Genomic DNA, 23,012 nt, shown 5'->3' with positions numbered 1-23,012 from the left:
TGGGAACATAGTATTGTTGGGGGGGGGGGAAGAAAAAAAAAAACTTGGTTTCTTAATGTGTATTAAATTATTCAGTACTGAACAGTTAAAATACTGTATTAAAGGGGTTAAATAGGTAAACCTGATTCGGGGGGGGGGGGGGGGGGGGGGGGTTGGTTACCAAATTACTGTTGACTAGAGAAGCCATCTAGTGCACTCCTGGGGCCATTTTAATATCTATATATTTGGGGGTAACCAAACAATCTTGCCAAGCCTCATTGTTTAAGAAAGTCTTACAACTTTCTAAGATGTGGTGCTTCTTTCTTTTGCCAAGATCTCTGCTTGCAGTCAGTGAATGACAACATTGTTGACATTCAGGTACATGGGGTTGGTTACGGTGTAGTTCAGCTCTTGGCTTGGTTTCCAGGCAAGCATACGCTCAGCCTAGGTGGCCACAACTTTTTATGCAGAGTTTTCACAAAAAACGTAGGTGTTTGGGCTTTTTATATATTCTTTTATGTGGCAGTATGATCTGTATGGACTTTAGGTTAAGTGTCTACCATCTGGGCGAGGAGAGTTTTCAGCCTCTGGATGTAAGCAAGGATGTTTCACTGAACTATTGAAAATTGTTATAAATGGAATATCCTTATTCACACAAGGACCAAGGCACATGGCCGTAAGGGGTGGTCCAGGATTAGAAAAACGCTCTGCTTTTCCCCCAGAATCATCACCATTTGTGTGTGTGGTATTACAGCTCAGTTCCTATATGCTCTTACCCTTCAGTTCTAGTAAATCTTATATTCTTAAGGAGGTTTTCTAGGTTATCGATATTGCTGACCCATCCTTATCAGATTGGTGGGGGTCCAACACCGGGCGTCTTCACCAATCAGCTGTTTAGGGGCAGTTGCCGCTGGGGCAATTGGAGACGGAAGCAGACAGCTCTGTCCGCTGTGTAATGGGAAACATGGGCTACCGCTCTGCATTCAGCTGTTCCAGGGGCTGCCGCAAGCAGCTGAGAGCTCATGTATATCTATAGCCCGGGAAACTCCATTAAAGGGGTTATTCAGGGAGGCAGCAAAAATAAAGGGAGTCCCATATACTGTTTATCATAAAAGGAAATTGACTGTCATCTTTTGCAGATACATATTTCACGTTTTTCTGTAACCTATTACGCCACCAATGCTGCCACAGATCTTCCAGGATGGAAGTGGGACTTGCCAGTTTCTGCATCCTTTTTGTTTTCTCAGCATTGCCACTGATATATCCTCCAACATACACACACCCCCATCGCTTCTGCAATCTCCTCACACATGCGCACACACACCCCCATCGCTTCTGCAATCTCCTCACACATGCGCACACACCTCCCCATCGTTGCTGCCATCTCCACACACACGCGCGCACACCTCCCCATCTCTGCTGCCATCTCCACACACACACACGCGCGCACACCTCCCCATCTCTGCTGCCATCTCCACACACACGCGCGCACACCTCCCCATCTCTGCTGCCATCTCCACACACACACGCGCGCACACCTCCCCATCTCTGCTGCCATCTCCACACACACGTGCGCACACCTCCCCATCTCTGCTGCCATCTCCACACACACGTGCGCACACCTCCCCATCTCTGCTGCCATCTCCACACACGCGCGCGCACACCTCCCCATCTCCGCTGCCATCTCCACACACGCGCGCACACCTCCCCATCTCTGCTGCCATCTCCACACACGTGCGCACACCTCCCCATCTCTGCTGCCATCTCCACACACGTGCGCACACCTCCCCATCTCTGCTGCCATCTCCACACACACGCGCGCACACCTCCCCATCTCTGCTGCCATCTCCACACACACATCTCGCATCTCTGCTGCCATCTCCACACACACATCTCGCATCTCTGCTGCCATCTCCTCACACACACACACACACACACACACACGTCTCACATCTCTGCTGCCATCTCCACACACACACGTGTCTCACATCTCTGCTGCCATCTCCACACACACACACACACACACACACGTGTCTCACATCTCTGCTGCCATCTCCACACACACACACACACACACACACGTGTCTCACATCTCTGCTGCCATCTCCACACACACACACACACACGTGTCTCCCATCTCTGCTGCCATCTCCTCACACACACACGTGTCTCCCATCTCTGCTGCCATCTCCTCACACACACGCACGTGTCTCACATCTCTGCTCTGCTGCCATCTCCACACACACACACACACGTGTCTCACATCTCTGCTGCCATCTCCACACACACACACACACACACGTGTCTCACATCTCTGCTGCCATCTCCACACACACACACACGTCTCGCATCTCTGCTGCCATCTCCTCACACACACGCACGTGTCTCGCATCTCTGCTGCCATCTCCTCACACACACGCACGTGTCTCCCATCTCTGCTGCCATCTCCTCACACACACGCACGTGTCTCCCATCTCTGCTGCCATCTCCTCACACACACGCACGTGTCTCCCATCTCTGCTGCCATCTCCTCACACACACGCACGTGTCTCCCATCTCTGCTGCCATCTCCTCACACACACGCACGTGTCTCCCATCTCTGCTGCCATCTCCTCACACACACGCACGTGTCTCCCATCTCTGCTGCCATCTCCTCACACACACGCACGTGTCTCCCATCTCTGCTGCCATCTCCTCACACACACGCACGTGTCTCACATCTCTGCTGCCATCTCCTCACACACGCACGTGTCTCACATCTCTGCTGCCATCTCCTCACACACACACACGGCTCCAGATGGCGACCAAAATGGTGGCCAATGCGACTTAGAATTTACAAATGGCGACAAGACTTTTTTTAGTCTTGTCGCCATTTGCGACTATACCCGCCGCCGCAGCCGACCTTTGTGATAGGCAGCTGCGATCAGCTGCAGTTGCGTTAACCCTTCAGGTGCGGTACCTGAGGGGTTAACTGCCGCTGATCGCAGCTCGCTGTCACAAAGGTCGGGTGCTGGCTATTTGATTCCGGCACCCGCCTCCTGTATTTGTATAAGAAACATTGGTGGCACAGTGCGCCCCCCAACACCCCAGTATAAGAAACATGGGTGGCTCAGTGGGAAGTGCCAATGAGGGTTAAAAAATTAACTCGCCTCCTCCAGTTGATCGCGTAGCTGCCGGTCACCTGTGGTGACGTCACTGAGCTCATAACATGGTCCATTACCATGGTGATGGATCATGTGATGTCACCACAGGTCCTTTGACAGGTCCCGAAGAAAGAACAGGAGACGATCAATTGGAGGAGGTGAGTTAATTATTTTTATTTTTTTATTTTTTTAACCCTCATTTGCACTGCCCACTGCGCCACCAATGTTTTATTATACTGGGGTGTTGGGGAGGGTGCGCCACCAATGTTTACTATATTGGGGGGGCGCACTGCGCCACCAATGTTTATTATATTGACCTTCTACTATGCATTCTGTATTAAAGAATGCTATTATTTTCCCTTATAACCATGTTATAAGGGAAAATAATACAGTCAATAGACTTTCATCCTAGCAACCATGCGTGAAAATCGCACCACATCCGCACTTGCTTGCGGATGCTTGCGATTTTCACGCAGCCCCATTCACTTCCATGGGGCCTGCGTTGCGTGAAAAACGCACAATATAGAGCATGCTGCGATTTTCACGCAACGTACAAGTGATGTGTGAAAATCACCCCTCATGTGCACAGCCCCATAGAAGTGAATGGGTCCGGATTTAGTGCGGGTGCATTCCGGTATTTTGAATGTCAGATCTGGCACTAATACATTCCTATAGGGAAAAATTCTGGATCCGGCATTCAGGCAAATCTTCAGTTTTTTTTCGCCGGAGATAAAACCGTAGCATGCTGCGGTTTTATCTTTTGCCTGATCAGTCAAAATGACTGAACTGAAGACATCCTGAACGGATTGCTCTCCATTCAGAATGCATGGGGATATGCCTGATCAGTTCTTTTCTGGTATAGAGCCCCTAGGACGGAACTCGCGCTAGTGTGAAAGTACCCTAAAATATTAAGTTTAAATCCCCCCTTTCCCAATTTTACATATAAAATATACAAACAATAAAAAAAATAAACATATTACATAGCACAGTCCAAACTATTAAATTATTAAAAAATATCTCCTATGCGGTGAGCATTCGCCATTTTGTTAGTCACCTTGTCACCCAAAAGAATGCACGCAGCTTTTTTTTTAATTTTATTTTATTTGCGCGGTATTGAGTATTGCAATACTTTTTTATGGTGACTAAAGCAAATCAAAATTTTGGTATCAAAACAACCCTACGCCGATCTGATTGGCGTAGCGTTGTCACGATACCAAAATTTTGATTCGGTTTGGTGACTAAAAATTTGATTTGGCTCCTAAATTTTTCCGTTCAGGAGCCAATGGCTACTAGGTATTTTTTTTTTTGTCTGGAGCACTCACACACACGTTTCTCACATCTCTGCTGCCATCTCCTCACACACACGTTTCTCACATCACTGCTGCCATCTCCTCACACACACGTGTCTCGCATCTCTGCTGCCATCTCCTCACACACACGTGTCTCGCATCTCTGCTGCCATCTCCTCACACACACACACCTCTGCATCACTGCTGCCATATCCTTCTATACACAGGCAAGAGAAAAGCCCTTTGCAATGACAAGCTGACACAAGCAGGAGGAAGCGATGCAACTTCCTGTCACATGATTGAGCACTGTAGCGGCACAAGGAGGGTTCAGGAAGGTGCAGTACAAGCCAAAGTCTCAGCACACCTAATAGTGCTGTAAAATTAATTTTTACTTCCTGGGTAACCCCTTTCATGTAAAAACCATTCTGGGGCATCTTTTTTAGGACACTTACTTTTTCTAGAAATGTATGAATACATTAACAATCCCCACCCAGTGGCACCAAGTTAACTGAAAAACAAAAAACATCAAATTGGACAACACTAGGCTGAGCTGCAATACTACACACAGCCAATGGACAATACGGTTGCTCTTTCTGAGTGAGAAAGCAGACTTTCTTTCGGATAAATGCCTTTTGGCTCCATTCATAAGCAGCGTATTTTGTGGCGGTGATTGGATTAGACTTGAAAAATCAGAAAAGTCTGAATAAATTTCTTTAGGAGAAGCTTTCCTGATCTCACAGGGCAGCATTTAGTCTCATCCTTGAGTGGAAATTTGCAGCTCATGTACTTGAGCCCTAAAACTGGACAACCCCTTTAAGCTTTTTGGAGGATTAGATGGCAGTCTATGTAAAATTCTTCTGCAAGCCTTTACTAAACACTATAAATGATGGTAGACGATGCAGGTTATTTGAATCATCCAGAGTTCATGCTGGTGGCTCCTGGGGGATGAGCCAGGCTTTGTTTGCTAGCATGGCAAGAAAGATGTGTTTCCATACTTTTTTATTTTTTTAAATCAAATTGGTTAACTTTTTGTTAAACCAATTTACAAATGTTTCTTCCAATGCGCACAGTTTTAATGCCTTCTGTGTAGAAGTGTTTCCTTTTATTATTATCCCGGTGATTTTGTTTCACATTTTGATCCTCTGTAGCTTTTTGTTTAACATAATGCATCATGAACTACAACCGTGTTACGTATGCATGATAAAAACTGACACGAAAATATGACCTCTGCTGCGGTTGTGGGGCGGCAAATGGCTTCATTTCCAAACGTCGTGTTTCTGTTTTCAGCTGGGAAAACCCTCCAGATCTTTAACATTGAAATGAAAAGTAAAATGAAGGCTCACACCATGACAGATGATGTCACCTTTTGGAAGTGGATCTCGCTGAACACTGTGGCTCTAGTAACTGACAATGCTGTATATCATTGGAGCATGGAGGGGGAATCGCAGCCAGTAAAGGTGTTTGATCGCCACTCCAGCCTGGCAGGATGCCAGATCATTAACTACCGCACTGATGCAAAACAGAAGTGGCTGCTTCTCACCGGAATTTCCGCCCAGGTAAAGAGAGAGATGACCTAATTATATATATATATATATATATATATATATATATATATATATATATATATATATATATATATATATATATATATATATATATATATATATTTATATTTTCTCAAATATGATTAAAGGGGATGTCTTTTGTTTGAGATCCTCCTCCTGAAATCCCCTGTGGATTTTGCTGATGTAATACATGGACATTCTGATTTTGGTAGCACAATAGTTTTGCTTACCAGCAGCTCTTTGTTGCTCACTCATTTTGAACAGAGGCTCTTCTGAAGTCCATATTCCCTGGCAAGGTATAGGGCAGTGGCTGTCCTGATGGTTTGGTTGCTTTAGGCCTCATGCACATGACCATTGCTCGGCCGTTCTATACATTGCAGTCCCCAATGTACGGGCACTATCCATGCGGCTGCCGCAACTGAACCAAACCCATTCAAGAGACTGATCTAGACCCGAACTTTTTTGCTTTGCGGAGGAATACCACGGAAGGACGTCGTAGTGGTTCCGTGCCTCTGTTCCGCACCTTCGGATTGCGGACCCATTCAAGTAAATGGGTCTGCATCCGTGATGTGGCAAGCCATGGCCGTGTGCATGAGGCCTTATGGCAGTGAATTGTTAATCATCCAAAACTGTAGAAAAGTTTGTTTTAAAGGAACATAAAACACATTAAATGCACAATAAAAAATATCCCAGCACTTACTCCCTTCATCTTCTTTTTTCCTTTTGATCCTATTTTGTCTCATATTAGAAGTACAACTGAGAAATATATAAAGAAATTTGTCCTAAGAGCTGAGCATTGTCTGGTAATAAGATAACTGGCTGCAGCAGAAGCCTCCCAGCTGTGCTGTTTCTGCAGTAGGTCACACCTACTTAAGCCCCATCACCCCTGTGGTCACCTCGTCCCTGAGAAAAATAAAATAAAAACTAATCCAAAAATTGTGTGCACCACAAAATGGTACCAAGAAAAACTATTTTGATCTGCAGAAGAAGAAAAAAAGCCTTCACATGGCCCTGTTAATGTGTTAGGCTACTTTCACACTTGCATTTGTGAGATCCGTTTGAGGGCTCTCACAAGCGGCCCTGAACGGATCTGTTCATCCCCAATGCATTCTGAATGGATAAGGATCCGTTCAGAATGCATCAGTTTGGCTCCGTTCCGCCTCCATTCCGCTCTGGGGGCGGACACCAAAGCGCTGCTTGCAGCGTTTTGGTGTCCGCCTGGCCGTGCAGAGCCAAACGGATCCGTCCTGACTTACAATGCAAGTCAATGGGGACAGATCCATTTGACATTGACACAATAAGAGTTTTCTCCAATCCGATGGTATATTTTAACTTGAAGCGTCCTCATCACCATGGGAACGCCTCTATGTTAGAATATAACATTGGATTTGAGTTAGATCGTGAAAACTCAGATCTGAAAAAGCGGTTATGCAGACGGATCCGCACTAAACGGATACCATTGTTTGCATTTATAGGTGCGGATCCGTCTGTGCAGATACCAGACGGATCCACACCTAGCGCAAGTGTGAAAGTAGCCTTAATAGTAATATAAAGTCATGAATAGCAGAATATGAGCATGCAAAAAACTTTTTTCGTTTTTTGTAAGTAGTAAAACAATAACTGAATAAATTTGGCAGTCATAATCATACTGACCCTCAGAATAAAATCATTTTTTTAGCACAGAGTGAATGCAGTAAAAATACCCCCCCCCCCAAAAAAAAAGGGGACAGAATTGCCTTTATAAGCAGTCACCCCACAAACAATTTTTCCCCCCCAGTTTTTTTTGTAACAGGCATGGTAAATTAAATAATGGCCTTAAAAAAAAATACTTAAAACACATAAAACATGCACTCATATGGCTACTTGAATGGAAAGGTAAAAAAGTGGTGGCTCTTGGACGGCAGGCAGATAAAACAAAAATTGTCCTGGTCTTGTAGAGGTTAAGGTCTCCTCAATGGTTTGTGAATCCGAATGCTGTCTGTTGGGTGACGCATTCTCTGGTGTCGAATCATCCACACTTGAAAGCTAGTCTTTTCTACTAAGTTAATATTCTCCCTATGGTAAAACTCTAGTTTTTTAAGACTAAGGCCTCTTTCACACGGGCGTGAGGTTTTTTTTGCCCGGATAAGAGCCGGGTGCGTTGCGGGAAAATGCGCGATTTTTTTCTGCGCAGGTGCAAAACATTGTCATGCGTTGCACTCGCGTGAGAAAAATCGCGCATGTTTGGTACCCAAACCCGAACTTCTTCATAGAAGTTCGGGCTTGGGATTGATGTTCTGAAGACTGTATTATTTTCCCTTATAACATGGTTATAAGGGAAAATAATAGCATTCTGAATACAGAATGCATAGTAAACCAGCGCTAGAGGGGTTAAAAAAAATAAAAAAATTTTTAACTCACCTTAGTCCACTTGCTCGCGAAGCCCGGCATCTCCTTGTGTCTCCGCTGCTGATGAACAGGACCTGGGGTGAGCTGCTCCATTAAATACAGGTTAAGGACCTTCGATGACGTCACTCCGGTCATCACATGGTATGTCACATGATCTTTTACCATGGTGATTCACCATGGTAAAAGACCATGTGATGACCGGAGTGACGTCATCGAAGGTCCTTAAGCTCTATTTAATGGAGCAGCTCACCCCAGGTCCTGTTCATCAGCAGCGGAGACACAAGGAGATGCCAGCTTCGCGAGCAAGTGGACTAAGGTGAGTTAAATTATTTTTTATTTTTTTTTAACCCCTCTAGCGCTGGTTTACTATGCATTCTGTATTCAGAATGCTATTATTTTCCCTTATAACCATGTTATAAGGGAAAATAATAATGATCGGGTCTCCATCCCGATGGTCTCCTAGCAACCATGCGTGCAAATCGCACGGCATCCATACTTGCTTGCAGATGCCATCCGATTTTCACACACCCCATTCACTTCTATGGGGCTTGCGTCACGTCAAAATCGGAAAATATAGAGCATGCTGCGATTTCAACTGAACGCACAAGTGATGCGTTAAAAACATCGCTCATGTGCACAGCCCCATAGAAATGAATGGGTCAGGATTTAGTGCAGGTGCCATACGTTCGCCGCACGGATCGCACCCGCACGGAAAACTCGCCCGTGTGAAAGGGGCCTAAGGGTACTTTCACACTAGTGGCAGGACGGATCAGACGGGCTGTTCACCCTGTCGGATCCGTCCTGACGCTATTTTGCCGGACTGCCTCTCCGTCACCATTGACTATATTAGGGACGGGGGAGGAGCTCCGGCACAGCATGGTAGTGCAAGGCTAGAGGCCGCCGGACTAAAAAGTCGGACATGCAGTACTTTTAGTCCGGCGGCATTTTGCCGTGCTGTGCCGGAGCTCCGTCCCCGTCCCCATTATAGTCAATGGGGACGGAGCGGCAGTCCGGTGGCTCGGCGAAATAGCGGCAGGACGGATCAGACAGGGTGAACAGCCTGTCGGATCCATCCTGCCGCTAGTGTGAAAGTTCCCTAACGTGTAGACTGCATAATATTATGTGAAGTGTAACTCTACAACAGCCTTCTATGCTGTACAACTTCTAGGACTATATAGCAAATCTTGTTTGTTTGATTACTTACATTTCTGTGTGATACTGTTAATCTCTTTTCAGCTTTGTTACATTTTATTATTTATTGTTACATAGCAAAACCGTGTCGTTGGCGCAATGCAGCTGTACTCTGTGGACAGGAAAGTGTCTCAACCCATCGAGGGCCACGCAGCCAGCTTTGCCCAGTTCAAAATGGAAGGGAATGCGGAGGAGTCCACCTTGTTCTGCTTTGCAGTAAGAGGCCAGGCTGGAGGAAAGGTAAGGTGATCTATGTTACAGCAGTGAGGGTGTCAAAAAATACTGGAAGCTCAAAGGAACATATGAACAGTATTTCATCAGTGTACATTAAAGCACAGTTCTTTTACTGATTCGCGCTGATACATTATTTTTTATGAAAGAATATATAAGGTGTTTTGCCTGACATCATATCAGTGGTCATTACAACTATCCCTATAAATTTTAGCTCTTGGCAAAACATTTTTTAGAAATTGGCTACCCCCTTTAAAGAGAGTGTCCAGGATTTGGACATCCTCAGGATAGATCATCAATGTCTGATTGGTGGAGGTCAGACTCCTGGCAGCCCCCGCTGATCAGGTGTTTAAAGAGCCCTCAGCGCCACAACCCCTACCTAATCTAATAACGTCTCGTTCATTGGTCCCATGGCCTAGGTGCATCTCAGTCCCATTCAGGTGGATGAGGCTGAGTTGCAATACCAAACACTGCCACTATACAAGGTACGGTGCTGTGCTTGATGCACTGTGAGGAGGCTGCAGCACTCACTGGAGCGCCTCATCCTCTTTAAACAGCTGATCTGCTGGGAGTTTGATCCCCACCTGAAGATAAGCCCTCAGTTTTCCATTCCAAATTGAGCCCTGCTTACATAACTCTATTTCTCTGATTATAAAATGTATGTTCCAGTTAGGAGGACCCCAGTGTCTTTACTGTGTCTTTATCCGTTTCTTTTGTTTTGCAGTTGCATATCATAGAAGTTGGAACACCCCCCACTGGTAACCAGCCTTTCCCAAAGAAGGCAGTGGATGTTTTCTTCCCCCCAGAAGCCCAGAATGACTTTCCTGTTGCCATGCAGGTATAATATTAGAACACTCTGTAGTTAAATGTGCTGTTAGCTGTAGACAATTCTTGGTCATATTGTCATGCAAACTAACAAGAATAGCATGGTGTTAAACAGGCAGGAAGTGCTCAAACCCACATGCAGTTGTGCATATATATAAAGGGGAGCAAATCCTGCACTTGTGGCTCGTTGCTAATGACGATCCCCAGCAAAAATGCATACAGTGGAGGATGCCTGCAGTGAACCACAAGTACCACAATAAACATCCTACACAAGATAGCAATTATGTGGATGTGAGAACCAATATAACAATCTAATAACAAAGACAGGTGCACTCTGCGGTCTACCTAAGCCCTCAAACTGATGTTAAAATTGAGAGATTAGCCAACATATCCTACTATGGAGGACATGTCTGAGCCCAAGCACCGCGCCAAGGTTTCTCAAGTAGCTTGAGTCATAACACTCGCCTACCTGTGCCATGTGGGCAATACCAGGAGCCAGCGGGCGAATTACAGGAGTGTGAGGTCCGACTCAGACAACTCGCCAGTTACCTCCAGCATGTAACCATGCTAGCAATGGGAGGAGTCCGCGAGTCCCATTCAAGACTGGCTGATATGGCCAAGGCCTCGCGGGTGCACCTAAATGTAGCCTGTGGATGGAAACAGGCACATTTAAATTGGTGTTTATACACGTCCATATACAAGCAAACTAACAAGAATAGCGTGGTGTTCAACAGGCAGGAAATGCTCAAACCCATATGCAGTTATGCACATATATTCAGAGGAGCAGATCCTGCACTTGTGGCCTGTTGCTAATGAAAATCCCCAGCAAAAATGCATACAGTGGAGGATGCCCGCAGCGGACCACAAGTACCACAATAAACATTATACACAAGGTAGCAATTATGTGGATGTGAGAACCAATATAACAATCTAATAACAAGGACAGGTGCACTCTGCGATCATGAAAAATTTGTGGCAGATTTATCATTAAAGTATTCTAGGGAGGGGGCAGGGCCAGTAGCCCCCCCACATTTATCATATTTTACTTCAGACGCTGGCATAGATTTCACTTCAGATGCACGGACTACTGAATGCTGTGCCTAAATTTATACGCCTCGTCATAAATTAAGCGGAGCACTCGGCAGCGCTCCTGGTTATCATAGACAGGAATACGTCGTCGGCCTATGATAAATTTACCCCTATGTCTACGAGCAGGGACCAATTGCACTAGGAACTCTACTAGTTAGCAAAATCCATAGAGGTGTATGTACAGCATGTTGTGCTAAGTCTGCAAATGAACCTGTTGCCATTCCCGGCTTATCTGTTTTAGTAACTACCCTACCTGCATTCCTCATGTAATAACTATTCAGGAGCATTTTTTTTCTTATACCTCTGCATTGTGCTATTCCTCTATTCGTACTATAAAATGATGAATACATTACCTTGTGGGTGTTGCCATCCTCTTGTCAAAGGATTGTCCCTGCACAGTCTGCTTCTGGTAGCCCTGATTGACCAGTGTCAGACTATGCAAGGACACACCCCAACTGCTAACAACCAGTTGGCGATTAATTCCTAAACTTCTATTAGGGCTTATGCACACACATATATATATATATATATATATATATATATATATATATATATATATATATATATATATATATATATATCTCTGCATCTGATCTTCATTTTTTGCCAATCTGATGCGGACCCATTCACTTCAGTGGGGCTGCAACATATGCAGACTGCACACTGTGTGCTGTCCACATCCGTATATCCATTCTGCGGCCCTGTAAAAAAATAATGATGTCTGTTAAGGACGGATAAGGATAGGACTGTTCTATAGAGGCCAGGAAATTCCATGCCACAAGATGCAGAATGCACGCGGCCAATATTCGTGTTTTGCGGATCCGCAATTTGCAGACCACAGTACGGACTACAGCAGTTTGCATGAACCCTTATAAGAATAGATCCTCCCGAATTGTCAATTCACGGGGGATATACTTATTTACTAAAAAGACACAGCAGACACAGGTCCTCCTTAATAGTCCATTGTATGAAATCTTTACTGTAACATGTTTGTGATTGCAGTACTCCTGTCACCAACGTCTAATACTACTACTTTTATTCTCTCTATAGATTAGTGAAAAACATGATGTTGTCTTCTTAATTACCAAGTATGGCTACATTCACCTCTATGATCTTGAAACTGGCACCTGCATTTATATGAACAGGATTAGTGGAGAGACCATATTTGTCACCGCACCACATGAAGCCACTGCCGGAATTATTGGAGTCAACAGGAAGGGCCAGGTAAATTTGGATACTTGCAGCTTGTCTGTCCTTGTTCCTGTGTGGTTCGGTGTAAGGCACAGGGCCTTTTTCCTTGGGGGAAAAAAAAATAAATAAAGCTGATTTCAGGTATCCTCCATCACTTGGCTATTACCTCATACGCTGTAGGTGTGTTATTAGACCACGCATCCGTAGATGAATTGTCACTAAATAATGCCACAAGTTGGCTAATACATTTGTATTTTTGTCTTTTTTGCTCTCAGGTTCTGTCTGTCTGTGTAGAAGAAGAAAATATTATCCCATACATCACAAATGTCCTGCAGAACCCCGATCTAGCCCTGCGCATGGCTGTCCGCAACAATCTTGCCGGAGCAGAAGAACTGTTTGCTCGGAAATTTAATACTCTCTTTGCCCAGGGAAACTATTCAGAGGCAGCAAAGGTGGCTGCAAATGCACCAAAGGTTAGCAGCTATTCGGTATTAAATTTTGTAGGCCATGATCCCATGGACTACATCACACTCTGCTTCCTTCAGAAGGGCTATTCATTAGTCAGTGGGCTCACCAAGTGCAACTAACAGGGCGCCGAAGAGCCCTTGAAAGATATTCTATAAATGTAAAGGCCCTTTAATGCAAGTTACTTTTCGCCAAAATTCAGTGAATGTCTAAATGTCGGTTGAGTGAAAAGTTTAGCGTTTTGCCCTTTGTTTTAGTAATGGGTATTGTTTATGGCATTGACTGGCTTAAAAATGGACAGCAGCAGTGTTGACTGAATGTAAAGTTCATGCACAAAAAAGTGCCCTTTGTTTGGACCTTTCGGTAATATAATGGCTTCCTTTTGGTAGCCAAGGACAAGTGGGATTGATTTTAAATTTGCAATCTACAGTCATTTTAGTTTTTCTGTGTTTGACAGTTTATCTGTTTTACTCTAGGGTATTCTTCGTACTCCAGAGACAATAAGACGCTTTCAAAGCGTTCCTGCACAGCCTGGTCAGACCTCGCCACTGCTACAGTATTTCGGCATTCTCTTGGACCAGGGTCAGCTGAATAAATACGAGTCTCTGGAATTATGTAGACCTGTCCTACAGCAGGGTCGCAAGCAGCTTCTTGAGAAGTGGCTCAAGGAAGATAAGGTTTGTCTCAAGCATGTGATATCTTAGCCATTGTTTAATATGCTGAAATGGTGGTAGTGGAGCTTCTTATTCCACTTTATATATTATATACTGTCTATACAATACTTATCTGTAAGAAATACTTCTTGTTAAAGTATGTGGTTCGGTGTTATAAATTTTTTATATAATATAATATATTTATTTATTTTTCAGCTTGAGTGCTCAGAGGAGCTGGGAGATCTTGTGAAGTCTGTGGACCCAACATTGGCTTTGAGTGTTTACCTGAGGGCTAATGTTCCTAACAAGGTTATTCAGTGTTTCGCAGAAACTGGGCAGGTTCAGAAAATTGTCCTATATGCTAAAAAGGTATGATGGTTGCTGTATTATTATTTTTTATATATTTGCATCATTCATTTTATCATTTTTTTTTATTCTATTTATTTTACAAATGAGTAGATTATATTGCGTGAATTTGCACTGTTTGTATGTTGCAGGTTGGATACACCCCTGACTGGATTTTCCTGCTGAGAAATGTCATGAGAATTAACCCAGATCAAGGCCAGCAATTTGCTCAGATGTTGGTGCAGGACGAGGAGCCACTTGCTGATATCACACAGGTAAAGGAAATTGACAATGCTAAAAGCATCTGACAAATAATTCTGGGTACACAATAGATTTTTTTGTTTTACAATTCTATGGCCTATTGCCTTAAAGGGTTTTTCCTTTAGAACAATACTGATGACCTGTCTTCCAAATAGGTCATTCATCTGAACGGTGGGGGTCTGACTTCCGGAACCCTCGCCTATTGGCTGTTTGAAGAGGCTAGTGAGCACTGTGGCCTCTTCTTAAGCCAGTGACCTCACATTTACTGGTTGCATGGCCTATATGCAGCTCAACCCCCATTCAAACGAATAGACCTGGGCTGGAGTACCAAGCACAGCCATTATACAATGTACGGCACTGTGCATGGTGAGCTGTGAAAAGGCTCACTGGTCAGCCCATCTGTCCTGGGGATAGGTCATCAGTATTAGGGTCCATTCACGCGTCCGTTGTTTCTTTCCTGATCTGTTCCGTTTTTTTGTGGAACAGATCTGGACCCATTCATTTTCAATGGGTCCTGAAAAAAATCGGACAGCACAATGTTTGATTTTTTTTTTTTTTTTTCAGGACCCATTGAAAATGAATGGGTCCAGATCTGGTCCAGATCTGTTCCGCAAAAAATGGAACAGATCAGGAAAGAAACGACGGACGTGTGAATGGACCCTTACTCTTGGAAAACCCTGTTAGGTTGGAATGCAAAATAGTACCAAAAAGTTAGATTATTTTTATATTTTTTAAGTAATTACAATTTGAAAATTAACGAAAAACGTTTACTGTGCACTGTGTGGTATTAACAGAATGTTTTCTTTTCACAGATTGTGGATGTCTTTATGGAATACAATCTAATCCAGCAGTGTACCGCTTTTCTGCTGGATGCTCTAAAGAACAACCGCCCCAGCGAGGGTCCCTTGCAAACACGCTTGCTTGAGATGAACCTAATGCATGCTCCACAGGTAGTCTGCCCTAACAGTTCTAAAATATAGGCTCAATTGTAAGCTGACATCTGTCATGTTGTTTAGTGCTAATCTCTGTGTCTCCATGTAGGTTGCAGATGCTATCTTGGGCAACCAGATGTTCACACACTATGATCGTGCCCACATCGCCCAGCTTTGTGAAAAAGCGGGTCTACTGCAAAGAGCTCTAGAACACTTCACAGATCTGTATGACATCAAGCGTGCAGTTGTCCACACTCATCTTCTCAATCCAGAGGTAAGATGTTCAACCCTCTTTTGTAGGAGCGAAGACTGTGCAAATAGGAATTCCGAATATTAATAAGGTTTTCCAGGCCTTTGTAGTTTATTTAGCACAGCTATTACTAGCTGTACATGTGCTAGGAACAGCACATGCTGCTAGTAATAGGCATTATTAAAGGGCATCCGTCAGCAGATTTGTACTATGAAACTGGCTGACCTGTTGTATGTGCACTTGGCAGCTGAAGGCATCTGTGTTGGTCCCATGTTCATAAGTGCCCGCATTGCTGAGAAAAATGATGTTTTAGTATGTGCAAATGAGGCTCAGCTCTCTGCAACTACTGTGTCCTCTGCACTTTGACAGGGCCAGTCATGATGATGATTACACTGCCTGTTCATGTCAAAGTCTTTAGTGTAGGCAGTTGCATATATTTCATTTTTCTCAGCAATCCGTGCACATATGAACATGGGACCGACACAGATGCCTTCAGCTGCCAAGCGCACATGTAACAGGTCAGCCAGTGTCATAGGTACAAATCTGCTGACAGGTGCGCTTTAAACAATTGATGCCAATGTCCGATGGTTTAATGACTAATTCATGTTATGCCCCTGCTTGGTGGCGCTGCACCCTGAAAATGGCCATTGATGGAGGTTCCCATCCATCAGCGGCCCCCATTCATTTACACTGTTACAATGGTTTAATAATGCCTTTTGCTAGATGCAAACATACCACTCGTAATATAATGCACAGGGCTTTCCAATTCTATGTTGGTATGGGTTTTCTTTTTCAATGCCCTTCTTTACTCCAGTGTCTCCAGAATGGAGAGGAAGATTTATCAAAACTGGTGCAAAGTAAACCAGGCATAGTTGCCCATGACAACCTATCACATTTCATTTTTCAGAGCTCCTTTGGAAAATGAAAAGTGGAACATGATTAGCTCCCATGGGCAACTAATCCAGTTTTCCTTTGCACAAGTTGTGATAAATCTCCTCTGTGCTGCCTTAAGTCCGTACATACCTCCCCCTTCCCAGACTATGTAGTGTTTGGGGCCCCTTTATGTTGCACAGAGAAGGTGTCCCCGCTGCAGTTATGTCACAGACTTGTCAGTATATATGTTGTATTCCTTTTTTGGTAGAATATTTTGAAAATTAACAATGTCTAACACATTTTCTCCCCGTTTCCTTTTGCAGTGGCTTGTTAATTACTTTGGCTCTCTGTCCGTTGAAGACTCTCTTGAGTGCTTGCGTGCAATGCTTTCTGCAAATATCCGGCAAAACCTGCAGATATGTGTACAGGTGGCCTCCAAGTACCATGAGCAGCTTTCTACCCAGTCTCTGATTGAACTTTTTGAATCGTTCAAGAGTTTTGAAGGTGCGTTGGGAGTGAAGAAAAATAAATTTAGAGCAGGCATTGAATCAAAAATTGAAATGTTCTATGTATAAGGGGGGCGGGGGGGGGGGGTTGTTTGTGGTTCTTGAGAACGTTTAACTTATTGATCATGACATACATGAGGTTTTCTTTTATGCACTGTTTTTAGTAGCTCAATTATCTTGGCTGGTTAGTTAAAAAGCGTATATTTGTAGTGTAAGATCCCGTGTAGACATATCGATCTATTAAAAATGTGCTACCTCCACTTTGTCATAATATCCCAAAATGACTAATGGTAAAATGAGGAGCTGAGCAGATTGCTATATTTTATTTATTTACAGTGGTCTTTCTGGGCTTAGGAGTCCAGTAGGCAGTCTTAGTGCTTGACTGCTATCTCTGTATGCACAGTCATAGGTGAAAGGCTGTCAGTAACTGAGTAGGACTGCCCATAGGACTCCTAAGATTAGAGACATCAGAGACTTGTATGAATAAAATGCTTTTCATATTAGCATCTCATGATAACCAGCCTGCAGATGCTTCTGGCCCACTTTAAGGCTCCATTCACACGTCCGCAATTCCGTTCCGCATTTTGCGGAACGGAATTGCGGACCCATTCATTTCTATCCGGAAACGCAGATCCGCACTTCTGGGTCTGCAATTCTGTTCCCGAAAAGAATAGAACATGTCCTATTCTTGGCTGCGATTGCAAACAAGATTAGGCATTTTCTATTATAGTGCCAGCGATGTGCGGTCCGCACAATGCAGAACGCACATTGCCGGTGTCCGTGTTTTGCAGATTTGTGGATCCACAAAATGCATACGGTTGTGTGAATGGACCCTAAAGCGTAGTCTATTTGGAATGGTTTTGGGAAGTGGAGCACGGACCGCTAGCTTGCAAACATTTGGCTTTGGTATTTCTGTGGTTTGCCATTTCTATGGCTTGTTTCTAGTTGTAAAAAGAAAAAAAAAATAAATCAGCATATGCACCCAATCATGGCAAGTCCATGGGATTTTGGCAAAAAACACTAAAACACTTCTGTTTTTCAGGACCTTTTCATGTTGTGTGCCACCCTGACAGTTTTTTTTATTTTATTTTTTTAATAAATATCGCTCATACGCCCTGCTGTGCCTCCCTGCAGTTTCGCGCTCAGTATGTTAATCGTGTGCATCGGTACAGAGAGGAGGAGATTCCAGTGTTTCTCAATGGGCGTCTCCTTCTCCCTGGCTGTGCCGCGATCCAGTCACAGCTAGGGGGAAAGATGAGCTGTTTTTCCCCATAGGCCTGTTCTCCAGGACTAGCTGTGCAGGGCTGAATGGGGAACATGTTGTGCTCATTTTGGTTAATTTTATTGGTACAACCCCAAAGAAACTTTTTTTATTGAATAATTTATTTTATCTGAGATAAGTGTGTTTTTAACCTTGTTTCTATAGGGCTATTTTATTTCCTGGGCTCTATTGTTAACTTCAGCCAAGATCCTGACGTTCACTTCAAGTACATTCAGGCAGCTTGCAAAACTGGTCAGATAAAAGAAGTTGAGAGAATTTGCAGAGAGAGTAACTGTTATGACCCAGAGCGTGTGAAAAACTTCCTCAAGGTAATTTCTTAGTTTACACTGTGTAGCAACCTAAAATATTATTCGAACACACACCTCCTTTTAAAATATTGCTGAGGTTCGGTCTCCTGAAAAAAATGCAATGTAAATGTAGCTTTTTTTTTTTTTTTTTTTTTTCCCCCTCACTTTCGTACCCTTTTTTGGACCACCTAGTTTCTGGTTGGTCCAGATACGATTTATAAGTTCAGTTCCACTTTCCTTGAAATGTGCAACTGCAGAATTCGAGAGCCCCCTGTCCAGACGCAGCTGTACTATCTACAGAGAAGACAGGACAGTTTATTAACTGGGGACACTATGGTGGCCATTTATAGTGGAAAACCATGATCTTATTGCAAAGACCTGGAATGGCTTTAAAGGACTTTTGTAGTTGCTAAATATATAATATAGTAAATTGGGGAAAAATTTACATCACACACATTCACTTATAGCTAGGCAGTAGGGAGACACTGTTCTTCTTGGCCTCCTAGGCTTCTGTATTCAGTATGGGAGCCACGGCTGTAGGTTGTAATGGGAATCTACAATGCTGGCTGCCTTGGTGAATACAGGAGCTTTGGAGACCAAGAAGGACTGTGTGTCCCCTAATACATGGGGATCTGAGCAGCCCAAGCATGGACTATGGCTGGTTTGTGCTAGGGATCGACCGATTATCGGTTTTACCGATATTATCGGACGATATTCAGGATTTTGACCGCTATCGGTATCGGCATTTATTTTGCCGATATTCCGATAGCGTATGGGGAACACTGTGTTCCCCTTAGCAGCACAGGGGAGAATGAAGCAGTGTCTCCCTCCCCACTGTGCTGCTGCCGCCAATGAAAGGACAGGGGACAAGAGAAGGGGAGGGGCTGTGGCCACTGCGCCACCAATGAAGAGAAATCTCTCATTCATTCTAATTTCAAATTGAACAGTAGGCGGGAACTGGCTGCAGAATCACATAGCCGGCTCCCGACCTCTATGAGCAATAGCTGTGATCTGCTGTAGTTAACCCCTCAGGTGCTGCGGATCGCAGCTACTGCTCATAGAGGTCGGGAGCCGGCAATGTGATTCTGCAGCCAGCTCCCGCCTCCTGTATATGAATGAATGAGAGATTAAGCTTCATTGGTGGCACAGTGTGCCCCCCCAAGCCCAGTATTAGACATTGGTGGTGCAGTCCCCCCCCCACCCCAGTATTAGACATTGGTGGCGCCCCCCCCCCCCCCCACAGGATCCCCTGCTCCTCCGATCGGAGCCCCAGCAGTGTAATGCTGGGGCTCTGATCGGTTACCATGACAGCCAGGACGCTATTGAAGCCCTGGCTGTCATAGTAAGCTCCATGCTGCTGTGTGCACAAAGCACAGAGCAGCAGGGACAGTGTGAGCTCCTATTCACCCTGATAGATCTCTATCAGGGTGAATAGGACAAGGGTTCTAGTCCCTAAGGGGGCTAAAAGTTAGTAAAAAAATAAAACACCAAAATATTAAGTATAAATGAAAAAGAAAGATTAACAAAAAAAAAAAAAAAAATACACATTAACAATAAACATTAATTTTCAGCAGATTTGTGTAGGAATTTTTATTTTATTTTTCAAAAATGAAAATTCCCAGAATATCGGTATAAATTATCGGCTATCAGCCTGAAAGTTCACAAATTATCGGTATCGGCCCTAAAAAATCTATATCGGTCGATCCCTAGTTTGTGCTGCTAATTAGAAGCCGACTCTGATACGCAATATATTTAGAAAAGCGGTCATTGTGCACGCTCCTGCACTATAATCGTTTCTCTGTAGAACTAAAGATACACTTTAAATCGCCAAGATTTGGAAATGGAAAGCATTTACGTAGCCCCACAATAACTTCTCACATGTCTTGTGACATGTCAGAGAGGATTTAAGGGTGCATTCACATGACCGTATATATTTAGCAATTTGCGACAATGTGGATCTGCAAAAAATACAGATGACATCCATGTTGCATCACTTTTAATTTTTTTGCAAACCCATTGTAACAATGCCTATGCTAGTCTGTAAAACGGACAATAATAGGACTTTCTGTGGAACGGACATACAGATGCGGACAGCTTAGGCTACTTTCACACTGCCGTTTCTGGGTCTGCCTGTGAGATCAGTTTCAAGGCTCTCACAAGCAGCCCAAAACGGATCAGTTCAGCCCCAATGCATTCTGAATGGATAAGGATCCGTTCAGAATGCATCAGTTTGGCTCCGTTCCGCCTCCAGACGGATCCGCACCTAAACGCAGGTGTGAAAGTAGCCTTAAGGTGTGCAGTTTTTGTTTGTTTTGTTTTTTTTTTTGTTTTTTTTCGGAAATGAATTGGTCTCCATTGTATCTGCAAAAAATACGGATCGGATGCAGACCAATACAGTCGTGTGAATGGTGCCTAAATTTGAGGCTGATGCATAAACTTTGCCGCCAACTGGCCATGTTGCTTTGGCCTGCAGAGGTGAAGGTATAGATGCCAGATTGCAGGTTCTGGAGCTTTTTTCCATTGCCTGTTACAATTGCATTCTACACTTACGGTAGTTACCTTTCTTACATTTACTGAATGCTTGAATTGCCTTGACAAGTTTTAGACTTAGTACCCCATATAGACCCATGTTAATGTATTTCAAGCTTTTCCTGATGGAAGTTATTATTTTTTGTGCTTTTCCTTTTGTCTGTGGAATGAGCAGGACTTGTACAAGGTAAATCTCATACGGGTCTCCTTTTTTGGTGTTAATTGTGTACGTAGGATTGTCATGTGGAAAAAGGGACATTTTAAGGTTTCCTTTGTTTTGTTGGCTGGAAATAAATTTTATTATAGAGTGCTGTGCGACTATTGCAGAAACTTAGTGATATAGCTCTGCAACCAATATCAGTCTGTCCGCAGTACAGTTATAGCTGATATTAATGACAATGGCATGCATCCGCGTCAGAAACCTTTATATTGTACAGATCATTGTTATTTGATTGTTTATTTGATTGTATAACATTTGATATACTGATGCTTGGGTAGTTAGTGATTGCTAAATTGTATGGTTTTACATGTTTCCCGTTTTATGCATCGTTGCAGGAAGCTAAACTTACAGACCAGCTGCCACTCATAATTGTATGTGACCGCTTTGACTTTGTCCATGATCTTGTCCTGTATCTGTACAGAAACAATCTGCAGAAGTATATTGAGATTTATGTCCAGAAGGTAAGTCATCTGAGCCTGTTTATATTTTTTTCTCTTAATGAAACATATAAGTTTTGCTCTGTCATTGCAGTAATTGTCTTGTTAGCAAGCCCCAGCATTTATCATCCAATTGTAGGCTGCTTTTTTATGGTGGCCATACACATAAGATTAAAGTCGGCTGGAATGGCAGATTTCGGCAATCCCTTCCGACTGTCGTTTGAAAACTAGGGCGAACAAGCGATCGCTGCCGAAAATGTCCACCGTACTGGAAAAATTAGGCCGTTTATTGGCTGAAACTTCATATTGATTGCATGATCGGCTGAATTCAGCCAATCACTTGCCTTTGTACTCAAGCACCAGGGAGTCTGTGTTATATTGAAGACTGACAGCCAGGTCGGGCAGTTTAGTTGGTGGGATCATTTGTACGAACGATCCCGCAATGTATGGCCAACTTTAGGGTCAGTTAGAGAGAAATCTCTCTCTAGTATAAGGTAGTAATAATTACTTTAGCTAAAGCAGTTAGCTGCTTTAGTAGCATTTGTGAAATTTCCTTCCTATCTCCTCTATTTTGTAATGGAATACTCTTCTTCCTTCTTTAAAGGAGTAGCCTCATGAAGACTGCCTCTCTCCAGGCGGTTCTCTGCTTAAGAGCCATTCTGTAGACTGGAGAGGCGATGTATTACATGGATGGCGATTCATTTGAATGGCTGGCTTGTAGTGCTACTTTCAGGGGGTATATCTGGCCAGACTTGGTTTGGCCTTAAAGAACAGCTGATCGCCAGGGACAGGAGAAACTAGACATGCAGGCTGTTGGTTTTTGTTTTCAATTTTTATGCTCTGCACTGTGCATTTTTGGGATTAAGACTTACTATATTTTTTATCTCTCAAGGTTAACCCTAGCCGATTGCCTGTGGTTATTGGTGGCCTGCTTGATGTAGATTGCTCTGAGGATGTAATCAAGAGCCTCATCCTTGTAGTGAGGGGACAATTCTCCACTGATGAACTTGTTGCTGAAGTTGAAAAAAGAAACAGGTAGGTGCCGCACATTCCCTTAGTGTATGATTGTCCTCTTAGGGCT

At 43.8% G+C, this 23,012-nt stretch overlaps 1 protein-coding gene across 7 annotated transcripts in view; it reads left to right on the top strand.

Moving 5' to 3' along the window:
* The window catches only part of CLTC (clathrin heavy chain), an 84,564-nt gene that overhangs the window by 35,194 nt on the left and 26,358 nt on the right, over positions 1-23,012 (top strand). For all 7 annotated transcript variants that reach the window (XM_044286316.1, XM_044286319.1, XM_044286318.1 and 4 more), the window contains 14 exons: positions 5,699-5,967; positions 9,634-9,795; positions 10,511-10,624; positions 12,751-12,924; positions 13,167-13,364; positions 13,833-14,033; positions 14,226-14,378; positions 14,507-14,629; positions 15,428-15,565; positions 15,657-15,821; positions 16,994-17,174; positions 18,603-18,766; positions 21,830-21,955; positions 22,824-22,966. In XM_044286316.1, coding sequence (XP_044142251.1) covers positions 5,699-5,967; positions 9,634-9,795; positions 10,511-10,624; positions 12,751-12,924; positions 13,167-13,364; positions 13,833-14,033; positions 14,226-14,378; positions 14,507-14,629; positions 15,428-15,565; positions 15,657-15,821; positions 16,994-17,174; positions 18,603-18,766; positions 21,830-21,955; positions 22,824-22,966 — 2,311 coding nt within the window. The remainder of the gene's footprint in view (positions 1-5,698; positions 5,968-9,633; positions 9,796-10,510; positions 10,625-12,750; positions 12,925-13,166; positions 13,365-13,832; positions 14,034-14,225; positions 14,379-14,506; positions 14,630-15,427; positions 15,566-15,656; positions 15,822-16,993; positions 17,175-18,602; positions 18,767-21,829; positions 21,956-22,823; positions 22,967-23,012) is intronic.

The sequence above is a fragment of the Bufo gargarizans genome, chromosome 3 (assembly GCF_014858855.1).
Source record: "Bufo gargarizans isolate SCDJY-AF-19 chromosome 3, ASM1485885v1, whole genome shotgun sequence".
NCBI lineage: Eukaryota > Metazoa > Chordata > Amphibia > Anura > Bufonidae > Bufo > Bufo gargarizans.
This window is presented reverse-complemented; position numbering and strand designations above follow the sequence as displayed.